General features: G+C 49.9%; 1 protein-coding gene across 2 annotated transcripts in view; it reads right to left on the bottom strand.

Moving 5' to 3' along the window:
- CCDC93 (coiled-coil domain containing 93) overlaps positions 1–20,146 on the bottom strand; it is a 2,015,088-nt gene that overhangs the window by 567,030 nt on the left and 1,427,912 nt on the right. For both annotated transcript variants that reach the window (XM_069616593.1, XM_069616592.1), the window contains one exon: positions 15,611–15,682. In XM_069616593.1, the coding sequence (XP_069472694.1) occupies positions 15,611–15,682 (72 nt within the window). The remainder of the gene's footprint in view (positions 1–15,610; positions 15,683–20,146) is intronic.

The following is a 20,146-nucleotide window of genomic DNA, read 5'->3' on the forward strand; positions in this document are numbered from 1 at the left end:
TCTCAGGTACTTCCTGTGTGTCTTGTGGATATTGTAAGGTTGCAGAAGGGGGAGAATGACACACAGGTGGCATAGTTGCTGCTATAAACATTTGTTTAAGAAAATAAAGAGAAAACCTAACTTTCCCTAACTCTAAGAGGGGTTTCCTTGCCTCAACTAAAAGACGAAAGGATCTGTCAGAATGTCCGTGTAAATCAATAGTCCACCGTCCTGTGTCAAAAACCCTACTTCTGTCCCTTGCACTTAATACTAAACTAAAGATAAAGTAGGTCTTCTTGGTCCAGAAGAATGACTCCCTTCTTCTGGACAGGGGGTAGAAGGTCGTTCCCAAGTATTGACTTCTTCCTGGGGGAATGGTTCCCTTCCCCAGGCCAAAACACAAAAGGCAAAGTTGAAAACAGTTCTCCTTGGCAGACACCCTGCCTATCGTGAACAGTTCAATACAACCAGGGGGAATGACTCCCTTCCCCTGGTCTTGGTTACCAGGAGAATGACTCCCTTCTCGTGGTATCTCTTACTTTAGTTTCACAGTTCACTACCACCAGGGCGGAATTACTCCCTTCTCCTGGCCGACGTCTCATGCAGCTTCAAATACACAGTTCTCAAATGTTAGAAGGGTCAGCTGACCCTGGCTTCTTCTCTTCTTTAATTGGACTCACTTGGTATCTCTCTTTACCAAGTACTGTGATGAGGAAAATGACTCGTGCTACTTGCTGATTTCGGGTCCCACTCACACTCCGGTTCGGCTCACTTGGCTTACTCTCTCGCCAAGAACTGATACGAGGAAGATGCATCGCTCCTTTATGTGAGTCCCCAATCCTTGTGTCTCCCTTTCTACCACTGGTTTTCGTTAGGCCACTGGGCAATTGAAGTGTTCCTCTGATGTAGGACCATTTTGCAGCCTGCCCTGCATTCCTACCAGGCCTACCGAACTTCCCCATACCTGCCGTAGCTGTCCGTTTCTTCCTGGGATTGGATGTCCCTACGGCAACACAGGCGTTCCTTCTCCCTTGGGTCATCGGCTGCTACGGTCTGCTTCTCACGGCCACGCCACCACACGGTCCTTCAGGACTGGAAGTTATTTCCTCCCCAGCCTCCTCAGGACTTCCACGGCTGCTCGCCTGCGTCCGCTGCTCTGTCTGGTGCTTCTCTGGACGTGATTCGAAACTCCCAGGTTCGTCGCGGGCTAAAGACAGAAAGTCCTTCTTTGGTTTCCTTTTTGTTATGCAGGCTCCGCCATGGCGCAAAGTCCACACCTGCAGTAGTGGCTGCCATGTTAGTCCTCCTAGGGGCAACCTTATCCCAACACTTGGGTCAGGCAAGCCCTCAGAGCTCTCAGTAATCTTCTTCATCCCAGTACCTATGATTAGGTTAACTTCACAGATTTTACAGAAGTACATAAACTTGCTCTCCCTTTGGGACTCTGTTGGAAGAGGGGTCTAAGGATTGAGGGGGTGTATAGGGCATGGGTGGAGGGTGGGTATACCGCAATCTCCCGAAATGTTCCCCCTTGTCCCCACAGGGGAAGTCTCTTCCCATGAGATCCTCCCACTGAGTACCACCGCCAAGGGGACTATCGGGAATCTGCCTCACCACCCTGGCCTCAGGGGAAGGGCTCCCCCTCAGGGAGAAGTGGACATCATCTCAGGATTTGTCACAATAGCCACATGGAAGTAAGCATCCTGGGACTCCGGGGACACTTTCACGTTCACGTCCAAGGCCTGGAGGATCTGGACTACAATGACCATCTTGAAACAGTTTTTGTGCAAGTACAAGTTCAGAAGGCGCAATTCCAGGATGGCTCTCCGACCTCTGTCCTTCTTTGGCCCAGAAAGATGGACGAGTACCAACCTTTGGCTTGTTCTGAGCAGGGCACAGGCTTACGGGCCCTTTTGCCAGAAGTTGACAGATCTCTTCCAGAAGGAGAGGTTCCAGAGGCAAGGGTTGGTGGCATGGGTGGTGGTCTGGAGGGTGAGAGGCAAAGGGGTAGCAGTATACCTGTTGTATGACCTGTAAAATCCAGTTGTTTGAGGTGATAACTTTTAATTCCTCGCCAAACAAGAATATTCTGCATTCCACAGGGCACTGATGGAGGAAGTCCACTTCAGAGAGGCTTTGGGACCAGGGTAGCAGAGGGCGCAGTGGAGGTGGAAGCACCTCATCTAGGTGCACCCCAGTACCTCCCCCTATAGGGAATACGCTGCCCTTGCTTGCCCGATAGTGCCTGACCTCTACCTCTTTGGGCATAGGTGGCAAAAGAGAGCAAATCTGCCCCCCGTCCGCTGGGTTCGCAGGACGTTGTTGCTGGACTGCCAGCCCGAGCCACTTGGCTGCAATCTAGGAGGCTTGGAGCTGCAATGACTCATCAGCCTAGATGCTGAACAAGTTCATGCCATCAAAGGGCATATCCAGAAGTTTCTCCTGGACGACCCTGATGTCCTCAGCTAAGGAAATCTGCGCAAGACCATGTTCATGCCCTTGTTCTTGCTACGCAGTCTGCAGTATCCAGACCAGATAGCCGTATTTAACGGGAGGCTTCTTGATCGTTCTTGATAAGGGTCTCACAACATTATCCTTCAGGGACGTGCTATGACTGACCACATGCCAAAGGAGAACTTAGCCAGAGCACAAGAGGCGTTGACACACTGGAGACCAACTTCATACTCCATGTATTCAATTTTTGCTTTCCCTGTCGGGGAGCAAAGACCAGAAATTATAAGTTACTCACCGTAGTGAATAAAGTACTCTTAGTTCATATTCCCCTTTCCTCCATACTGTATGGGCATCCCTTCCAAGGGACGGGAGACTGAACCTTTTTCACCAGAAAAAACCTTCTTCACCTTTAAAAATTTCGAGGCACGAGGGGGCGCTGGCCTGACTCCGCCCTCCAGCGCCACAACTCAGTCCCCATTGACGCATCGATAATAGATTTAACATTGCCTAATGACACCAGTATTATTAGGGGGGAGGTTGGTGGGACGTATGGAGGGAAGGGGACTATGGACTAAGAGTATGTTAGTCACTACGGTGTTTAACTTATAATTACTCTTACGTCCCGTCCCCTTTCCTCCATACTGTATGGGCGATTCCAACTGATTGTACCCTCTGGGTGGAGAGGAGACCCTCCTTAAGCAAATAGGTTACTGAGAACTGCCTGTCCGAAAGCTGCATCAGATCTAGAGCTGGCATCCAAACAGTAATGCTTGCAGAAAGCCGAGGGAGAGGCCCTAAGTGGCCGCCCTACTTATGACTTGCCAAGGGACATGGCGCTGGAATGCGATGGCCATTGCCTTGGCCCTCACTGCGTGGGCATGCATGTTGGCCGGGAGCGGCTTGTGCTGGCCCCCGTACGCTTCCTTGATGGCAGAGACAATTCAGTGAGATTACGAGGCCTTAGAGGCTTGATAGCCTGGCCTCGAGCCTCTGAAAGTGACAAACAGAACGTCTGACCTGCGGAAGCCCTTGGTCCTGTCCAAGTAAAATTTTAGGGCACACCTGACATCCAGGCAGTTCAGCACTCTCTGTGCTTCATCCTTGGGATCGGGAAAGAACATAGGAAGAACTATTTCTTCATTCAAGTGAAATGCAGATGGAACCTTGGGCAGAAATGCCGGGTGCGTTCGCATGACTACCTTGTCCTTGTGAAAGGTGGTATATGGTTCAGAGGCGACCAGCACCTGGATCTTGCTGACTCTGCGAGCCGAGGTAAGATCGACTAGTAAGGCTGTCTTGATGGTGACCAGCCTAATGTCCACGGACAACGTTGGCTCGAATGATTTGTGCGCCAGGGTGCCCAAGACTATGTTAAGGTCCCACACAGAGTGCGGTCTCTTGACGGGTGGGTAGAGCCTAGCGAGATCAGTCAGATGTTTCTTGACTATAGGGTTGGAGGAGGAAAAGAGGCCTTCCTCTGAGTTCCTGTAAGCCCTGATGGCTGCAAGGTATGTGCAAAATAACAACAAACAGGGTCAATTACTGTAAGCAAGAGGACACGGACAAGCCGTTGGGTTCCTTTAAACCGTTAATAGGATTGCATGGTAGCACAAAAACAACGGTTTTGTAGGAAGAGAGCAATTCATTGCTGCGAAACAGGAAAACTGGTGATACAATTTGCTCAGACTCAAGTACAGGGCGGGGAGTGTACGAAGGGGAGGCAAGTCCACTTTGGTTATTTCAGCACTGTCCAGAATTTAGGATTAGATTCTGAAGTAGACTTGATGTCATTTAAACGACCCGATATCAGGTCAACTATTCGTATTCCTTTTTGCGTGTCAGTCTTTTAATCATTCCCATAGGTCACATCAAATTGGAGATACTTGTATTTCAAAAGTGTGGAAAAGCCTGGCAAGGTAAAAGGGCATATAGAAATGATGCCATCTTCCTCAGGATCAAGATTCAATGTATAGAAGAAATCCAAAAAGTTCAGAATGACTGAACTAAATCAGAGATCTCCTGCAGGGGCACACAAAATGGGGGGGGGGGGAGAGAACATCCCCTGCTGCACCAGAAGATGTGCTGGGCCCGTCGGAAGGTGTATGGGGGCACCTCTGAGAGGATGAGTAGTTCCAAAAACCATGGTCTGGCCGGCCACCATGGAGCTATCAGAATGATGAGGAAATTGGATCAGGGGGGTAGGTGGAAAGGCAAAGGCTTTCATGCCTGTCCACTGGAGGTGAAATGCGTCGCCCATAGAGCCGGAGACGGGACCCTGCCGGGATGCGAACTGGGGACACTTCTTGTTGTGCCAGGTGGCAAAGAGATCCACTTGGGGGTGTCCCCACTTGTTGAAGATCTCATGAATAACAAGGTTGTTCAGCTGCCACTCGTAATTGTCTGCACACAGCCTGCTGAGCCTGTCCGCCTCCAGGTTGGATTCCCCCGGGAGGTGGACCGCTGAGAGGTAAATTTTGTTTTCCAAGGCCCATTCCCACATGCTGATCGCCAGTCTGCACAGAGGAGGGGAGCTTTTGCCTCCCCTGCTTGTTGACGTAGTACATGCTGGTCGAATTGCCTGGATGAGGACAACCCTTCCCTTGATAAGTGGTAGGAATGCTCTGAGCTCTAGCCAGATGGCGTTCATCTCCAACCAACTGATGTGGTATTCCTGCTCCTGTCGAGTCCAGGTGCCATGGACCGAGAGATCATCCAGGATGGCTCCCCAGCCCTTGATCGAGGAGTCTGTGGTGATGGTGGCCTGGGGAGAGGGCAGCCGAAAGGGCTCGACAGGTCCAAAGGTTGCAGTCCATGGACCACCAAGTTAGGTCCGGGTGGAGAGATGGAGGAACGTTGATCTCGGATTGCGAGCCCCCGCTCCCGATTCCATGAGGCCCCGAAGTGCAGCTGAATCCATCTCATCTTTAGTCTTGTGTGCGGCACAGCTAAAGGAACCACTGCTAGTAGACCCAGGAGATGTTGGTACCAACATGCTGAGGTCACCTCTCTGCTGAGGAAGTGGGCGGTGGCCCTCTTGATGATCGAGATCTTGTCTTCCGACGGGAAAACCCTCTCGGAGCACGTGTCACGTAGGCTGCAGCTGTGACTTCTTGAGGTTGAGCGAGAAGCCCAGGTTGTGCAGTGTGTTCATAAGGGTATGGGAAGAGTGGTGAACTGCTTCCGGAGATGTAGCCCTGACAAGCCAGTCGTCGAGATATGGGTAGATGTGGAGGCCCTGCGCTCTGAGGAGGGCCACTACAGCATTCATGAGTCTGCTAAAGACCCTGGGGGCCGAGTTGAGGCCAAACGGAAGGACTTTGTATTGGAAATGGTAGCCCATGATCCTGAACCGTAGGAAAGAACGATGGGGCTGCCAAATCGAGACATGTGGGTATGCATCCTTCAGGTCCAGGGAGCACCTCCAGTCTCCCCTGTCCAATTTCTCGGCTATAAAAGCTGGCGTAACCATCTTGAATTTTTGTAGGGGTAAGGAGAGGTTGAGGGTGGAAAGGTCCAGCACAACTCTCAGGCCCACCTGGTTCTTCTTCTGAATGGCGAAAATCCTGGAGTAGAAGCCAAAGCCTCGCTGGGAGGCTGGAACTTCCTCCACTGCCTGGATCTCTACGAGCGACTAGATCTCTGCCAACAGAGTTGGTGTTCCAACCTGTGGGAGTGGAGGGGAGTAGGGAGGAGAGGCTGGGATAGGAAGGCAGTACCCCGTGGATGCTACGGAGAGGATCCAGGGGCCCGCAAAATTCTGGTGCCAGAATTGTGCATGGAGAGCAAGCCTGCCCCCCAGCAGAGACAAGTGGACCCGAAGGGGCGTGTCATGCCTTCTTTCCCTCGGAGGCTGAGGAGGAAGACTGGAAAAAGCCCTTACCCCCCCACACCCCTTTTTTGTTGTTTGCGCTGGTTCTGAGTCGGCAAGCGGTCCGGCTGCCTGGATCTGCATTCCTGGAAGCCGCAGAACCATCCATATCTACGACCCTTCTCCGAGTGCTGCAGAGATTGAGTGTACGATTTGGACATGGTCTTTGTAAGAATGGGTAAAGACTTTGCCGTTTGTGAGCTGTTTTCTTTTTGTCCAGCTCTTCGTCCGTAGAGGAGTTGAAGAGGTCCCCCCTCGAATGGCAGATCATGTCCGTGGCAATGCAGATGGCATGGCCTGAGGTATCGATATGCGCCACTGTGGATTCCATGAGGTCATGCGCCACAAGCTTGGCTTCGGCTAGCCCCGCCTTAAATCGTGATTGGCATTGGGTGGGGAGTTCCGGGAGGAAGTCCGCAATTTCCCACCATAACCGTTGGTTGGCGGCAGCCAGCATGGCGTCTGCGTTGGCCTGACGTAGTGCAAGGAGGCGTTGGAGTAGATCTTGCCGTACGCCTCCAAGATCTTCTCCTCCTTGACTAGCAGCGCCGCAGAGGAAGAGGCTGAGGACGACTGAGGCTTGGAGTATAGTGGTGTTGCAGCAATCACCGAAGAGTGTGGCTGAGGATGGGTCAAGAGCATGAGTGTATCCCCCTCCATCTACCAGTCCTTGGCATCCAGGCGTTGATTGACCGGCTGGACGAGTGGGGCTTGAGCCAACCCTTCTTGGCAAGGGAGACATTGGTTTGCAGTGGAATCCCCGTGTTGGCAGAGGGACGTTTCATGAGGAATTCAGCCAGAACCCCCTCTGCTGGCTGTTCGACCTCGGGCTGGGGAGGTCCAGGTATTCCGCCAGGCCAGCAAGTCATTCATGGAAGGCCCTAGCTGAGGATGGAGTGTCCGGATCCTTGTGGAGGAGGAGGGGTACATGGCGCCGGAGGCTGGGGTACAGGGACCGCACCCGGAGGCGGCAGAGGTTGCGGAGTTGGCCGAGGAGCCGGAGGAGGTGGCTGATGAAGGCGTCTTTGGTGCCTCTAGCATGGCGGGGATGACTTCCCTGACTGCTTCTTTGATGATAACACCATCTGAGGAGACCTCTCATGAGGCCAAAAAACCTCTCGAAGAACACCTCCTCACTGGCCCAAGAGGTGACAGGGGTTACCGACAGGGTAGCGGGAGACTGCTGGAGTCGCTGCGTACCCTGTCCATAGGGACGCAAAGGAAAGTTGTCCTGCACAAATGAAGGGTAGACTGTAGGCCACGTACCTGGTTGAGGCCAGTCCCACCTCGACACTCGTTCTTCGCCAAATTCATGGAATAGCGTCAGACGGTGCCCCTTTCTGGCACGGCAGCCATTTTGTCGAGTTGCCTGCCACGTGCCTGCGACATGTTGCTCGGCCCGGCCTCGTCCAAGACTCTTGCGTGTGGATCACGAGGCCTACCCTACTCCTCGGGCCTCGGCCTGATAGGTGTGACACCCTCGACCCAGGGGTCGGAAGAGCTGCGTTTAGGCGTCCCCATGGATGTATTGGCAGTATTAGGGCGTAGCCCTTCGGACATGTTGCTGGTTTTAGGGCGTAGCCCCTCGGCCATTGTGTCAGTAAAAGGAGGTAGTCCCTCGCGTGCAGATCCGGTACAAGAACCTTACGGTCCTCAACACTGCGACCGGGAGGATCCGAGGACCCCTTGACCCAAAGGCCGGTAGCTGTAGCAGCCTCGGGGCATGTGCCGGCAGAAGGACCTGGCCGGTCCCTCCTGCACGGGAGAGTCACTGGGAAGGGGCCTCCCTTGCGGGGTGCGCTGGAAAATATAAGCCCTACCTTGGGCCTGGTTCGATGCTTCACAAATTTCTTGAGATCCTCTGGAGGTGACCTCTGGAAGAGCTCTCTCCACCTGGCGAGCCAGTTCTTCAGCGCCTTCGAGGACAGCAAGTCACACGCCGAACATGATTGCCAACTGTGGTCCGAACCAAGGCAATGTAGGCAGAGGGCGTGGAGGTCTGAGGTCAGGAAGAGCCTGTTGCAGGATGGACACCTGCTGAACCCTGTAGAAGTCGACATGCGCCGGGGAGGGGCGTGATGCTTGAGGACCGAGTACCTGAATGATAGATAAGACAAAAAGAAAAGACAAAGAGAAGAAGTATCCGCACGTGGAATTACATGGCCGAAGCCAAACCCAGGAGCGCTGGTGAATTCGGCCCTTCCCGTCAACGTGGAAAAGGCGACTGAGGTGTGGCGCTGGTGGTCGGAGTCAGGTGTCAAGACTTGATGGTCGCGAGGAACAGGAATACCTCCGTCCCTAAGCAGCCAACAGCGAGATAAAGAATTACTCGCTGTTCGAAGATTAGGGCCAAAGGTGGTAGAAACAGGATACCCAGGGCTTCCGGATGGCTGCTGAAAGGAAAGGGCAGATTAGATAATGGCAGAAAGGTAATTAAGGTTCTATTATGCAGAAAATAGAAAGGGCACCTACCAGAAGCCGAGGAATGGTGGCCAACAGATAGATAGGGCAATACCTGTTCCCTCAGTGCGTCAAGCAACATACAAAAGCACTGGGATGAATGAGGGAGTGCCTCTACACCACACTGGAATGCCTGTAGTCTGATGAAATGGACCTGTGGCTGATAGGATGGCAAAAGATGGTAAGCCCAGGTCTGTTGATCCAAACAAGGGGTAATCCGTAAACAGTCCGTAAGCAATCTGAGATCAAAATCAGTGTTAGGGAGAATTCTCTGTTTAGGCTGAATTTCCTAACCTAGTGAGTCCCCCAGCAGTTTTGCTGGATTTTTGGGGTTTATTTTTTTCTCCTGCCAAGAGTGAGACTCTTTTACCCTCACTCTTGGGCATGATTTGAGTGTGTTTCTTTGAATGTAGATGTGGTTAATGGGCTATGGGGTCTTTTACTCCATAGGGCTTCATGTGTTTTTGTGATGTGTGTTACACAGCACCCTCCGTGCAGTAACACAGGGGTGTCATAGTGACCCCCCAGTATAGACTCCATACCCTGGGACTGACTACTGTCTCCCAGGGCATGTAAAGTCACCATTGACTTTACTAGTCTCAAATTCTGAACAGAACCAGTACAAACCATCATATTGTGGACGTACTGGCTGGGGCAATTCAATTGCCCCGGGGTCTGTTAGTCGAGGGGGCACGTCTCCGTCCCCCCTGATCGAGTTTTGGCTGGTGGCAGTGGATACTACATTTTATATTCAACCGCGAATATTTTCCTATGGGATTTCCCATTGTTTTAGGCTACTATCTTTATTTAATTATTTACGGTAGCCTCGAACATACCGCCGGATTATTTAATTAATATTAATTCTCTGGTTGGTATTTTTTGCCAAAACCTGATTCTAAAATGGCGTTTGTGTTCTCTTCTGTGACTCCAACCCAAGTCGAGCCCTTTGTTCCACTTTTTGGCGGGCTTCTCCACAGAAGCCCTCCAAAGTGGTGCCACTCTGTCTGGGGTACTTAGGAGGGGTGGAGGGAAATTTAGGCACCCTGGACTGAGTTGCCTAGGCAACTCAAGTCGCACTCCATCCTGATTGGCCCAAGTGGTGAGCCGGCCGGCTCACCACTTAGCATGTTTGAGTGACAGCTAGGCTGAGTGAATGGGGGTTTGCTGCGTAAACGCAGGGCTTTGGGGACTGGAACTTCAGAAGTCACCACAGGACCTAAGAATCCAACGAGGGAGAAGCTGAGCCAACCTGCCACGACACCACTACCGGTGGAGCCCTGCTGGACCGTCTCACCACTTTTTCCCAACGACAGAGGAGATCTCCCGCCGTAGAGTCTTCTTCCTTTAACTGGTGGGGATAACCAGTTTCACCGTCTTTTTGCTTTCCCGACGTACCTCGTGGCCGCCTTGCCCGTGCCAAGCACCCCGGCAACCGGGATACCACGTTTTACCACGACCGCGAGAAAAAGGTACCACCTTTAACCGGAAAACTCTGCAGCTGGTTTCTGCCCTGGTAGTGCAACGACCTTCATCTTTCCTCCAAGTCGAGATCTTCTCTTCCCCTGGACGACGACGCAACTTGCACCCACTACCAGGAACAACTGGAGGATCCTTCCCACTTAAGGTACCGTGTCCCGCCTGGCTTCCCTTGCTACCGACTGTACGGGGTAGATTTAGCCCCCGGCTTTTGAACCTGGGTTAGCCTGGGACACCTTGGCTAAACTTTTCTAAGCCTCTCTAAACGCTTTTCTGAACACTCTGCAAGAGTTTCTAAGCCTAGTGTAACCGTGTGATCGTGGGCGCATTTGTGCTCTGCTCTCTCTAAGAGTGGGCCCAGCCTTTGGACTTTGGCTCACCAGTGACTTTTTGCTCTCTGCCTTGCTAACAGTGTTCTGGAATTGTAGAGTGGTGTACCTTTGCATATTCTGTCTACCCCCCTCCCCTTTTTCACAAACTATTAGAGTGCAATCTAGTTAAACGCTCACCTCTGTATGAAAATAAGTGGTGTTTTACTGTGATTTTCTAATAGGGAAAAAGGGGTGTATATATCATAATAGTAACTGTGTTTAGAAGATTTTTACAAAAAGAGTGGTGGAGTGTTTCAACTGTGTGTTTTTAAATAAATAATTATATACTTTGATACCAAAGCTCTGGTCAGTGTTTGCTTGTATTATTGTATCTGAGTGCCTATTGAGTATACTTTGCATACTGCCTAACTCTTCTCGAGGGAAGTCTGACTGCTCAGCCACAGCTACCAGTTAAATCTGGGTGGTACAGACTGCTACCAAGTGGGTTTACTGCCAACACCTGTAGTCTTAAATCTTTTGCAGTGGTCCCTAAGGGAACTGCACAGGTTTCTGCCTAACAATCAGGTGCAAGGATCCAGAGGCATGGTAATTAATGGACAATCCGTAAGCAATCTGTAGACAAACCAAGGTCAGAAAACCAGGAAAACAGTCCTCGGGCGTAGTACAAGAAGGATGAAGCAAAAGGTAGTGCGTAGAACGTAGTCCAGAGGTCTTGGTAGCACGAAGAAGCAAAACATCCAAGTTGGAACACCAAATGCCGTAAACAAACAGCTGAGAAGCGCGGTCTTGTTAGGTAGCGTTTGTTTTATACCGCGACTTCCGCTACGCGAGCCTGTAGCAATGGGTGTGTTTGACCCTTGCAGCCGTAGGCATGGCTCGCGTCTGGACGACAGTGTTCCCGGAGGCAAGGTACTCTTCAGGCTCTGTGTACCGGTTCTCTGTTGTGCATATAGACGCCACGGGAGTCGCCACCTCGAGTACATACGGTGGCTCCTCCCGTGGCACCCTCTCCAGTGATTTGGCAATGCTCTCCCCACTGAGGGAATAAAACCTTGATGCAGGCGAAAGGGGGAGATGGGAGTGCCAGACCCGGGCTCCGGGCATTTCCTTGAGCGAGATCTGGAGTGGGAATCAGGTCTTTGCTGAGGGTCTGAAGGGGAATGAGTGCGGGGACACATGGGCGTGACATCAGGGCGGCGCATGCTCCCTGGGCCGCGCCGCTGCACGTCTCTAAATTTAAAGGGGAGGAAGGTTTTTTGTGGTGAAAAAGGTTCCGTCTCCCGTCCCTTGGAAGGGACGCCCATACAGTATGGAGGAAAGGGGACGGGACATAAGAGTAAGACGTGGCATTAAGGATCGCCATAGCAGACCGGATCACTAAGCTCTCTGGCGAAACATGGGCAGAAAGAAACATAGGGTTCCAACATGTCCTCCTTAGCCAGGTCGCGGTCCGCCATGAGAACTGAAGGTGGTTTGGCACATAGTTCCATCATTGGCTACTCTACGGCCTAACTGAAAACAATAGTGTCTCCTTTCTAGAACCCTAGTCCATGATGTCAGTTAAGTCATATTGCACCTTCATACGTGAAGGGGCGGATAGTCCTAAGGTGTTGACCACCTTTGCCATCAGAAGCTGGAAAGCAGCTTGTGGCTTGCCCAGTGTGCCAGCAGGGAGCATGTCCACTTCTGGTGATCTTTCCAGGCCACTTGCCTCCTGCCAGTCTGCCGCCAGGTCCACCAAGCCTCCTTGTTCCCCAAAAAACTCCTCAGGTAAGTCTTTAATTTAATTGGTGTTGAGGGATTCCTACCTGAAAGGCACAGGATCCCCCTCTACATCATAAATGCCCTCCAAAAGGGACATATATGTCCTTCTGGGCAGCGGAACAAATGATCTCATGACTCTGGCATCGCCGGTGTTGCTGAAGAGGGACCTGAAGTCAGGGTGCCGATGCCCCGAGACGGAACGGTGCACCCCTTAGACGTGATCTAGTTGTGCATGCTTGTGGAGTCTCTGCCGGCTAATCCAAGAAAGGTGGATCCGTCGGCTTGGCCAAAGCTTCTGGCGCACTGGTATAGGAGCCAGAACCACTGGAGCTTTGGTGAAGATGTTGAGCATCTTCAACCTTCACCTTCCATTCCTCTGGGGTAAAGGAATGAGTGGGAAAAGGTAACTGTTAAGCCTGCGACGATTCATGGGATCTTGTGCCTTCTCCCCAGATGGGAGCCCTTTTCTGTTAGACTATGGAGGTGACCCTGCTATGCAAAATTCCCCCCAGGGGTGGCGGTAAAGGGGGGACCTTGCAGGACGAGACTCCCCTCTGGGGGATAAGGACTCCCGTTCCGTCAACAAACTCCTTAACCCCCTCAGTCAAAAGTCCTTAATATCATCAGGACCTCCTGAGAACCATCCCACCCACGTCAATGTTGGTTATTGCAACATCACAGAATATAACCAACAGGAAGACAAACATACTGGGAATAAGAAGAGTTATGAAGGTTACTCAGTGGTTGGAAGCCAACTATACTTGGTTGAAGAAGATCAAGCGAGTAATAAAGAATGCTCCAGGAAGTGTGGCGAAGGGCTTCACATATACGCTGGGAGGACCCAGCACTTTCCAAAAAAAGGAAAGAAGGACCAACATACAGTGTTGGTGGAGCCCGGAAGTTTCAAAGCTGTCTAGACAGAGACATAGGAAGAGCCCGGGAGGTCCTCATCACAGAGGACACTGGCAACCAAGAAGGGAAGGAGGCACAGAGAGGGCAGTAACCCAATCTGTGGATGCCCAAGAGCAATACAGGCGGTGGCGTGACCCAGAAGAGTTGGGCCATCCGATCCTCAAACAAAGCAGACCATGAGAGAACAGGCTCTGCAGAGCCGCTTGTCAAAGCAGGAAGAAGTAAGGAACACAAGAAACGTTTGGCAAACCCGAGGAAGCCTGACAACACAGGAAGACCTGGTGATGCCGACCCGGCAGTACAGAGGTAACAGGAGCGGGGGAGATCTGGGAGGGGTGCAGGGCAGGATGATGACCAAAAGACTCCTCATATTCGTCCCAGTGGTTGTGAATACCTTAAAGAAAGTGGAGAATACAGAAAGACTCAGTAGAATTGTCACAGTGAGAGTTAACATCATAAAAACAGGAAAGGACATTTTGAAGCTCAAGTCAGTCAGCCCAGAAAGAGGGTGATAATCGAACCAAGCGTGGAAAGTAGTAAAGAGACACTGCAAGAGTCCCCAAAAGAACAGGGTTCAAGACACTTTCTTGAAAAGCGTAAGAACTGTATCTAAGGAAAAAAAAGGGGAGGCCTTTGAGGTTGAAAAGTCCCCTAGAGGAACTTAAGGAACTGTTTCAAGTAATCAAAAAACTATTTGAAGACAGAATAATGAGACTAGAAAAACCTGTCCAGGGGAAGGCAGTCATTCTCCTGGACCTCTTTTCTTTTGATGTTTTGAATAGTGGTAGTGTCAGCATAGGTTAGTGGACGGGGGACGGACTGTTGATTTGGACTGCACCATTGACGACGAGCACTGTAGTTATTTCTGTGTTAGGTAGTGTAAACCCTTTTGTTAGGGATAAATAGGCCTTTTTCCCGTATAATTTCAAGAATGCCACTACTTTGTCCGGCTCCTTCTTCTGACCTACAACAAGTTGCTTTCTCTCTGTCGTTTTCGGAAGGGTGGCTCCTATTCTTCGAAGGCAAAGAAGAAAGATGCCTTTAAGTACTGTGTGGGGATCTCGACCTCTTGCAGTGTTACTTCTCCTTTTTGTCCTTCCGGACAGGGGACCATTTCTCTTTGCCATGGTCACACCAAGACAGTAAAGGCAAACGTGGTGCGGGTCTGAAATAGACATCAGACGCCAGCAATCCATGCAGGGTTTGAACCCCGAAGGCCTCGTCTGATTTATTGATAAATCTTGATGAATTCGAGAGAGACAGAAAAATATTTAGTAAAATGAATACAAATTTAGAGTGGTGTTCCAAGAGCCAGCAGAGTGTGCGGAAAAAAGGAATGGAGGTCACAGGGTGCTGAGCCTCTCTATATACTGGCTATATACTGGTCCTAACGTCATGTAAGGTGGGGGGTGTAGATGTGGCAGGTGGAGCCACACAGAGCTGCGCTGTGCCCTCTGGCGGCAGAAAAGTTTCCAAAAAGCAGCTGTGCTGTGAGATAGGTATCATAGATGAGGAATCCATCGGAGAAAGAAGTGCACTATAAAGTAGGGGTAACCGATCTCTAGGTTTCACAATAACCTTGGGTGCTAGGGAAGCCTAGGTTAGGGTGGAGGGAGCCCACAGTAGGTTGAGGGACCTGCCAGAGAAACCCATTAATCAGATGTATTTGCGGTCGCAAAAACCTCCAAGTGAATTTTAAAGTTTTGCCAATAAAAACCCTTGAACCATCTATCAGAGTTTTGAGATTCTTAAGACCATCCGAGATACCCAATTGTAAACATTAAGCACGAATGTCCATTGCATCCTAGTTTCCAAATTTAGATTAACCACACACACCCCCACACAAACTCCCACCCACCAGTTTGCGGTTGTATGAACAAGCACCTCATGCTTGAGATTTTCCAGCACCCAAAGGAAACAGAAATACAATGAACCTCACTTAACATGTGGAGGATATTTTTCAGGAGTGCTCCAAAATCTCACTATTGTAGTTGGTTAAATGTGCAGGGGAAAAAACATGTGACGCGCGGGCCATTAAGTACCCTGCCAGTCGTGCTTTTTAATTAACTTTATGTACTCTTTTAGCAAGAGAAATGTGGGTTCACCCGGAGCACTCAATTGAACTCTTTAATTCGTGTTTTCAGAAGAAATCAGCAAAGAGAAAAATGCAGGAATAGGGTACAAATAGAAAGGTACCAGGGTCAAAAATAATCCTGGAAACATAATGCAATACAAGTCAACAAACTGAGAAAATAGATTTATACACACCTCTCTGTTTCCTCATTATGCAGCAACCCCAAAATGACTCGCCTCAAAGAAATAAGAATATGTGCTAATAACGAGACAAAATAAATGTTTCACTCACCAGCAGAAGCCGAATCTTCTGCAGTTTCTCTTTCTCAATCTTGTACTGTTGGTCAATAATTTCAGTCCGTTCCTAAAAAAGTGAGAAAAAAAGTCATAAATCCTCACTGATTACTACTGATTGGGAGTAACAGACAACTGCGAAAAGCAAATTGAATAACATTGATACAGATACTGCTCTAAATCTGCAGAGTAAGCTTGGTGCTCAAACAGCAGAGAGTTCCAAACAAGTGCCCTTTTCATGAAAAAACACATTCTAAAATCACTTGACAAGAATACACTAACAGCCCTAGTACCACGTGATCTATCAACTGCCTATGATACAGACAACCATCAGGCACTAATACAAAGATTATAAGTTCAGTTGGGAGTAGATGGTATTGTCTTTAAGTGGATCACCATCTACCTTGATGATAGCACCCTGACGTTTAAAATATGACATGCACTACTTACCGTAATAGCATTTCTGATGATTGTATCTGCTTAGATTCACATGCTGTGCATATAGTCCAACATCCAGTGGTAACCACAGAGCATTGCATTCTCTTCATCCTCTTCTCCTCACCTCCCTCTCATCATTTGGCTTCAAGGACAGCGTTCTTAACTGGCTCTCCTCTTATCTTTCTAATCGCACCTTTTCTCTCTCCTCGTTCTTAGCTCCTATTATCTCCTCTTTTGGCATCTTGCACCACTTCTATGCTGATGACACCCAACTCTTCCTCTCCTTCTCCTCCTTCTCTCCTGACATTCATGATAAACTCTCTTCTTGCATTTCTGCTATTAAACCCTGGATGTCCTCACACTTCCTTACTCTGAATACTGATAAAACTTAACTCCTTTTCTTCCCTGGTATCACTGTTCCTCCTCCATCCCCTCCCCACTTCATTTTCTTTCCCCCCGCCCAGCTCTCCTTCTCTCCCCACACCTGCAACCTTGGTCTCCATCTTGACCCTCACCTCTATCTCACCACATTTCTCTCACTGCTAAATCCTGTCGCTTTCACCTCTATAACATTCATAAAATTCGACCCCTCCTTACCTTTCATGACACTAAACTTTGAGTTACTTCCCTCCTCTTCTCCAGACTCTTCTACTGTTCCTCCCTTCTCTTCGGACGCCCATCCTCCCATCTCTCCCCTCTTAAATCCATCTACCACTCGTCCCTCTGCTCCCTATGCCTTCTCTCACTTCTTGACTCCATCTCCTCCTCCCTCACCTCTCTAGGTTGGCTCTCTTTCCACTCCCAACTCAAGTTCAAGTTCCTCTGTCTTGTTTTCAAATCCCTCTATGATCTTGCTCCCCCTTACCTCTCCTCCCTTCTTTCCTTTCACACCCCTTCTCGTCCTCTCCGCTCTGCTAATCTTTTCCTACTCTCTCCTCCTCCTCCACCCTGCACCCCCTCCCGCTTCCGCTCCTTCCAACTCCTTGCCCCTTTCCACTGGAACCGCCTCCCCCTTCACATCCGCTCTTCTCCCTCCTACCATTCCTTTCGCTCCTCTCTAAAATCTTACCTCGTCCACTCACCTCCCTAGCACCCCACCTTCTCTACCTCCTCTCTTCCCCTTTACCCTTACCTCATACTCCTCCTCTTCCTTACCCTCTCCATCCTTCCAATCCCCTTCCTCCCTTCCCCGCTTCATTCCTGTCTCACTTTCTCCGCCCTTCTTCCCTCACTTTCCCCCGTCCTTAACTCCTCTATCATCTACCACTCCATTGTTCACCTCCCCCCTCCTACACCCTCCTCTCCGTTGTAATATTGTAGGTTGTTCTTTATGCTGTTATCAGGTTGTGGTTCAATTGTCATTTTATGCTTGCTGTATGTTTACTTGTTCTCATGTAAAGCACTTTGGAGTAAAGGGCGATATAAATACAATAAAATACAAATGAAATGTCTTAACACTGCTCTTCCCACCTGAGAATCAGACCTAGAACGAGCGTCTAGGCAATAATGTTTTGTAAAGGTGTGTACAGAACGGTTACCAGTCATTTGGTCGAAAACCAAATGGTCGAATGTCCATTTGATCGATGTAAAATGGTGGGGAAAAAAAGGTCGAATGTTTTTTTTTATGGGGGGTTCTCCCTCAACCCCCCTTTTTCTTTATTAAAAAATATTTTTTAAGCAACCCAAACTAAAATAAATTATATAAATTAATAAATAAATTCAACCTTTTTTTTTCGACCATTTTGATTCGATCAAATGGTCATTCGAGCATTTATTTTCAACCAAATGACCGGACACCGTACAGAACTCCAGGTTGCCGCTTTGCAAATGGGAACGTTTGCAATGAATGCTAAGAAAGCCCCAGTGCCTCGAGTAGAGTGTGCTCTGGGCTTGAAGGGCAGTTTTCTCTTAGCAAGAGTGTAACATAGTGTGATGCATTTGACAATCCACCTTGAGATAGCCGATTTAGAGACAGGATCCCCTTCTCTACCAGCTGCCACTGAAACGAAAAATTGGTTTGTTTTCCTCAGTGGTTTAGTTCTTTCCAGGTAGAACATGACTGCCCTGCGCACATCCAGTGTGTGTAGGCTTTTTTAGGCCATGCTAGTGGAATTCTGCAAAAAGGTAGGTAGTTCAATCGATTGGTTCACATGGAACTTCGAGATGAATTTGGGCGCAAATCTGGGGTGCGTGCACAGATCTACCTTATCCCTGTGGACTGTGACAAAGGGGTCTAGAACAGAAAGTGCCTGTAGGTCGCTAACCCTTTTGATAGAAGTGATAGCCACTAGGAAGGCCGTTTTATAAGTCGGGTCTTTTAGACTTGCTTTATGCATAGGCTCAAAGGGAGCTCCCATGAGCCTGGTCAAAACCACATTTAGGTCCCACCCAGGAGCTGGGTGAGAAATGGGAGGATAAATCCTCTTAACCCCTTCCATAAAGGCCTCATCACTGGTATCTTCCACCACGACACCTTTTGTTGTGATGTGGTGTAGGCTGACAGTGCAGCCAGATTAACCTTTAGGGAATTGAAGACCAACCCAGTGTCCAACAGATGGGTTAGGTATAGCACAATGTGTGCGGGTGAGCAATCGATGGGATTGACACCCTTGGAATTACAACAGATGACAAAACGTTTCCATTTGCTGGCATAGCAATAATGTGTGTTTGGTTTCCTAGCTTCCCCGAGTATGGCCATGCACCCCTGAGAGAGCTGTAGGTGTCCAAACTCTATGACCTCAGGAGCCAAGCTGCTAAATTCAGAGTTTGCGGGCATGGGTATAGGGTCTCTCACCTGTCCTGAGACAACATGTTGTACAGGCAGGGTAGTTTCACTGGAGGGGAGAGGGACATTTCCATCAGATGAGCGAACCAGGGTTGGCGGGCCCACATGGGGGCTACCAGTATCATGGTAACTGGTTCCTGGTGCATCTTGTGCCCCATCTTGTTGAGAAGGGGAGTCGGGGGGGGGGGGGGAAGCGTAGACAAATTTCCCTGGCCATGTTATCCAGAGACAGTTCCCCTTGGAGCGGTTCTGCAGGTACCTGGAGGCTTAATCTGGGCATTGTGCGTTCTCCAGAGTTGCGAACAGGTCGATCTTTGGGAAGCCCCCGTCTGTGAAGACGTTGGAAACAATGTCTTCTTGCAGATGCCATTCGTATTCTTCGAGCAGAGGAAAATCTCTGCTGAGCACGTCTGCCAGAAGATTTGAGTTCCCCTGGAACATGTTGGGACAACAGAAACATCTTGTGTCTGAGAGCCCATATCCAAATGTTTTGGGACAGCTTGGATAGCCCTGGCTGTCCATTAGAATCAACACTGGCTTCCCTTGCAGTTGCATCTGAAAGGCCTTCAATGCCTTGAACAACGATAATAGCTCCAGTAAATTTATATGGTTGGATGCTACTTGAGGGGACCACACTCCATGTGCTGTCTGCTGAAGCAGGTGAGCCCCCCCCCCCACCCTGTAAGAGATGTGTCTGCCGTGTCAGAGTGGGTTCCACTGCAGGGGTGGTTAAGGTCTTCCCCTTCAAGAGGTTTTCTCTTGACCACCACTGCAGAGAGAGAATGAGGGCTGGCGAGACAACTACCAGATCTTTCCATTTCCGCTGGCCTGACACCACTGGCTGTTCAGCCACTCTTGCATGGGACGCATGCGCAGCCGCGCATGGGGAACCAAGTATATGCACAACGCCATCATTCCTAGTGAACGCATGGCTTTGCGCACCGTCACCTCCCGACTGGCTACATATTGAGGGATCTGGAAAAGCATGTTCTGAACCCGCTCGTTGGAGGGGAAGACGAGGCCGTCTTCCGTCCGAATTAGAGCTCCCAGAAATCGTTTTTTTTGACTGGGGAGTAGACTGGATTTCTTCTCGTTGATCGAGAAACCCAGACTGAAGAGATGATCTACTGTTTTTTGGGTGTTTGAAAAACAGGTGTTGTACGAATCCCCTGTGATGATTCAGTCGTCGAGGTAAGGGTAAACTGGGACGGATAGTCTGTGCAGGTGTGTTGCAGCCACCGCCAGGACCTTGGTAAACACCCTTGGTGCCGAAGCGATGCCGAAGGGGAGTTCCTTGAATTGGTAATGCAT

The sequence above is a fragment of the Ambystoma mexicanum genome, chromosome 9 (genome assembly GCF_040938575.1).
Source record: "Ambystoma mexicanum isolate Mex_15411 chromosome 9, UKY_AmexF1_1, whole genome shotgun sequence".
NCBI lineage: Eukaryota > Metazoa > Chordata > Amphibia > Caudata > Ambystomatidae > Ambystoma > Ambystoma mexicanum.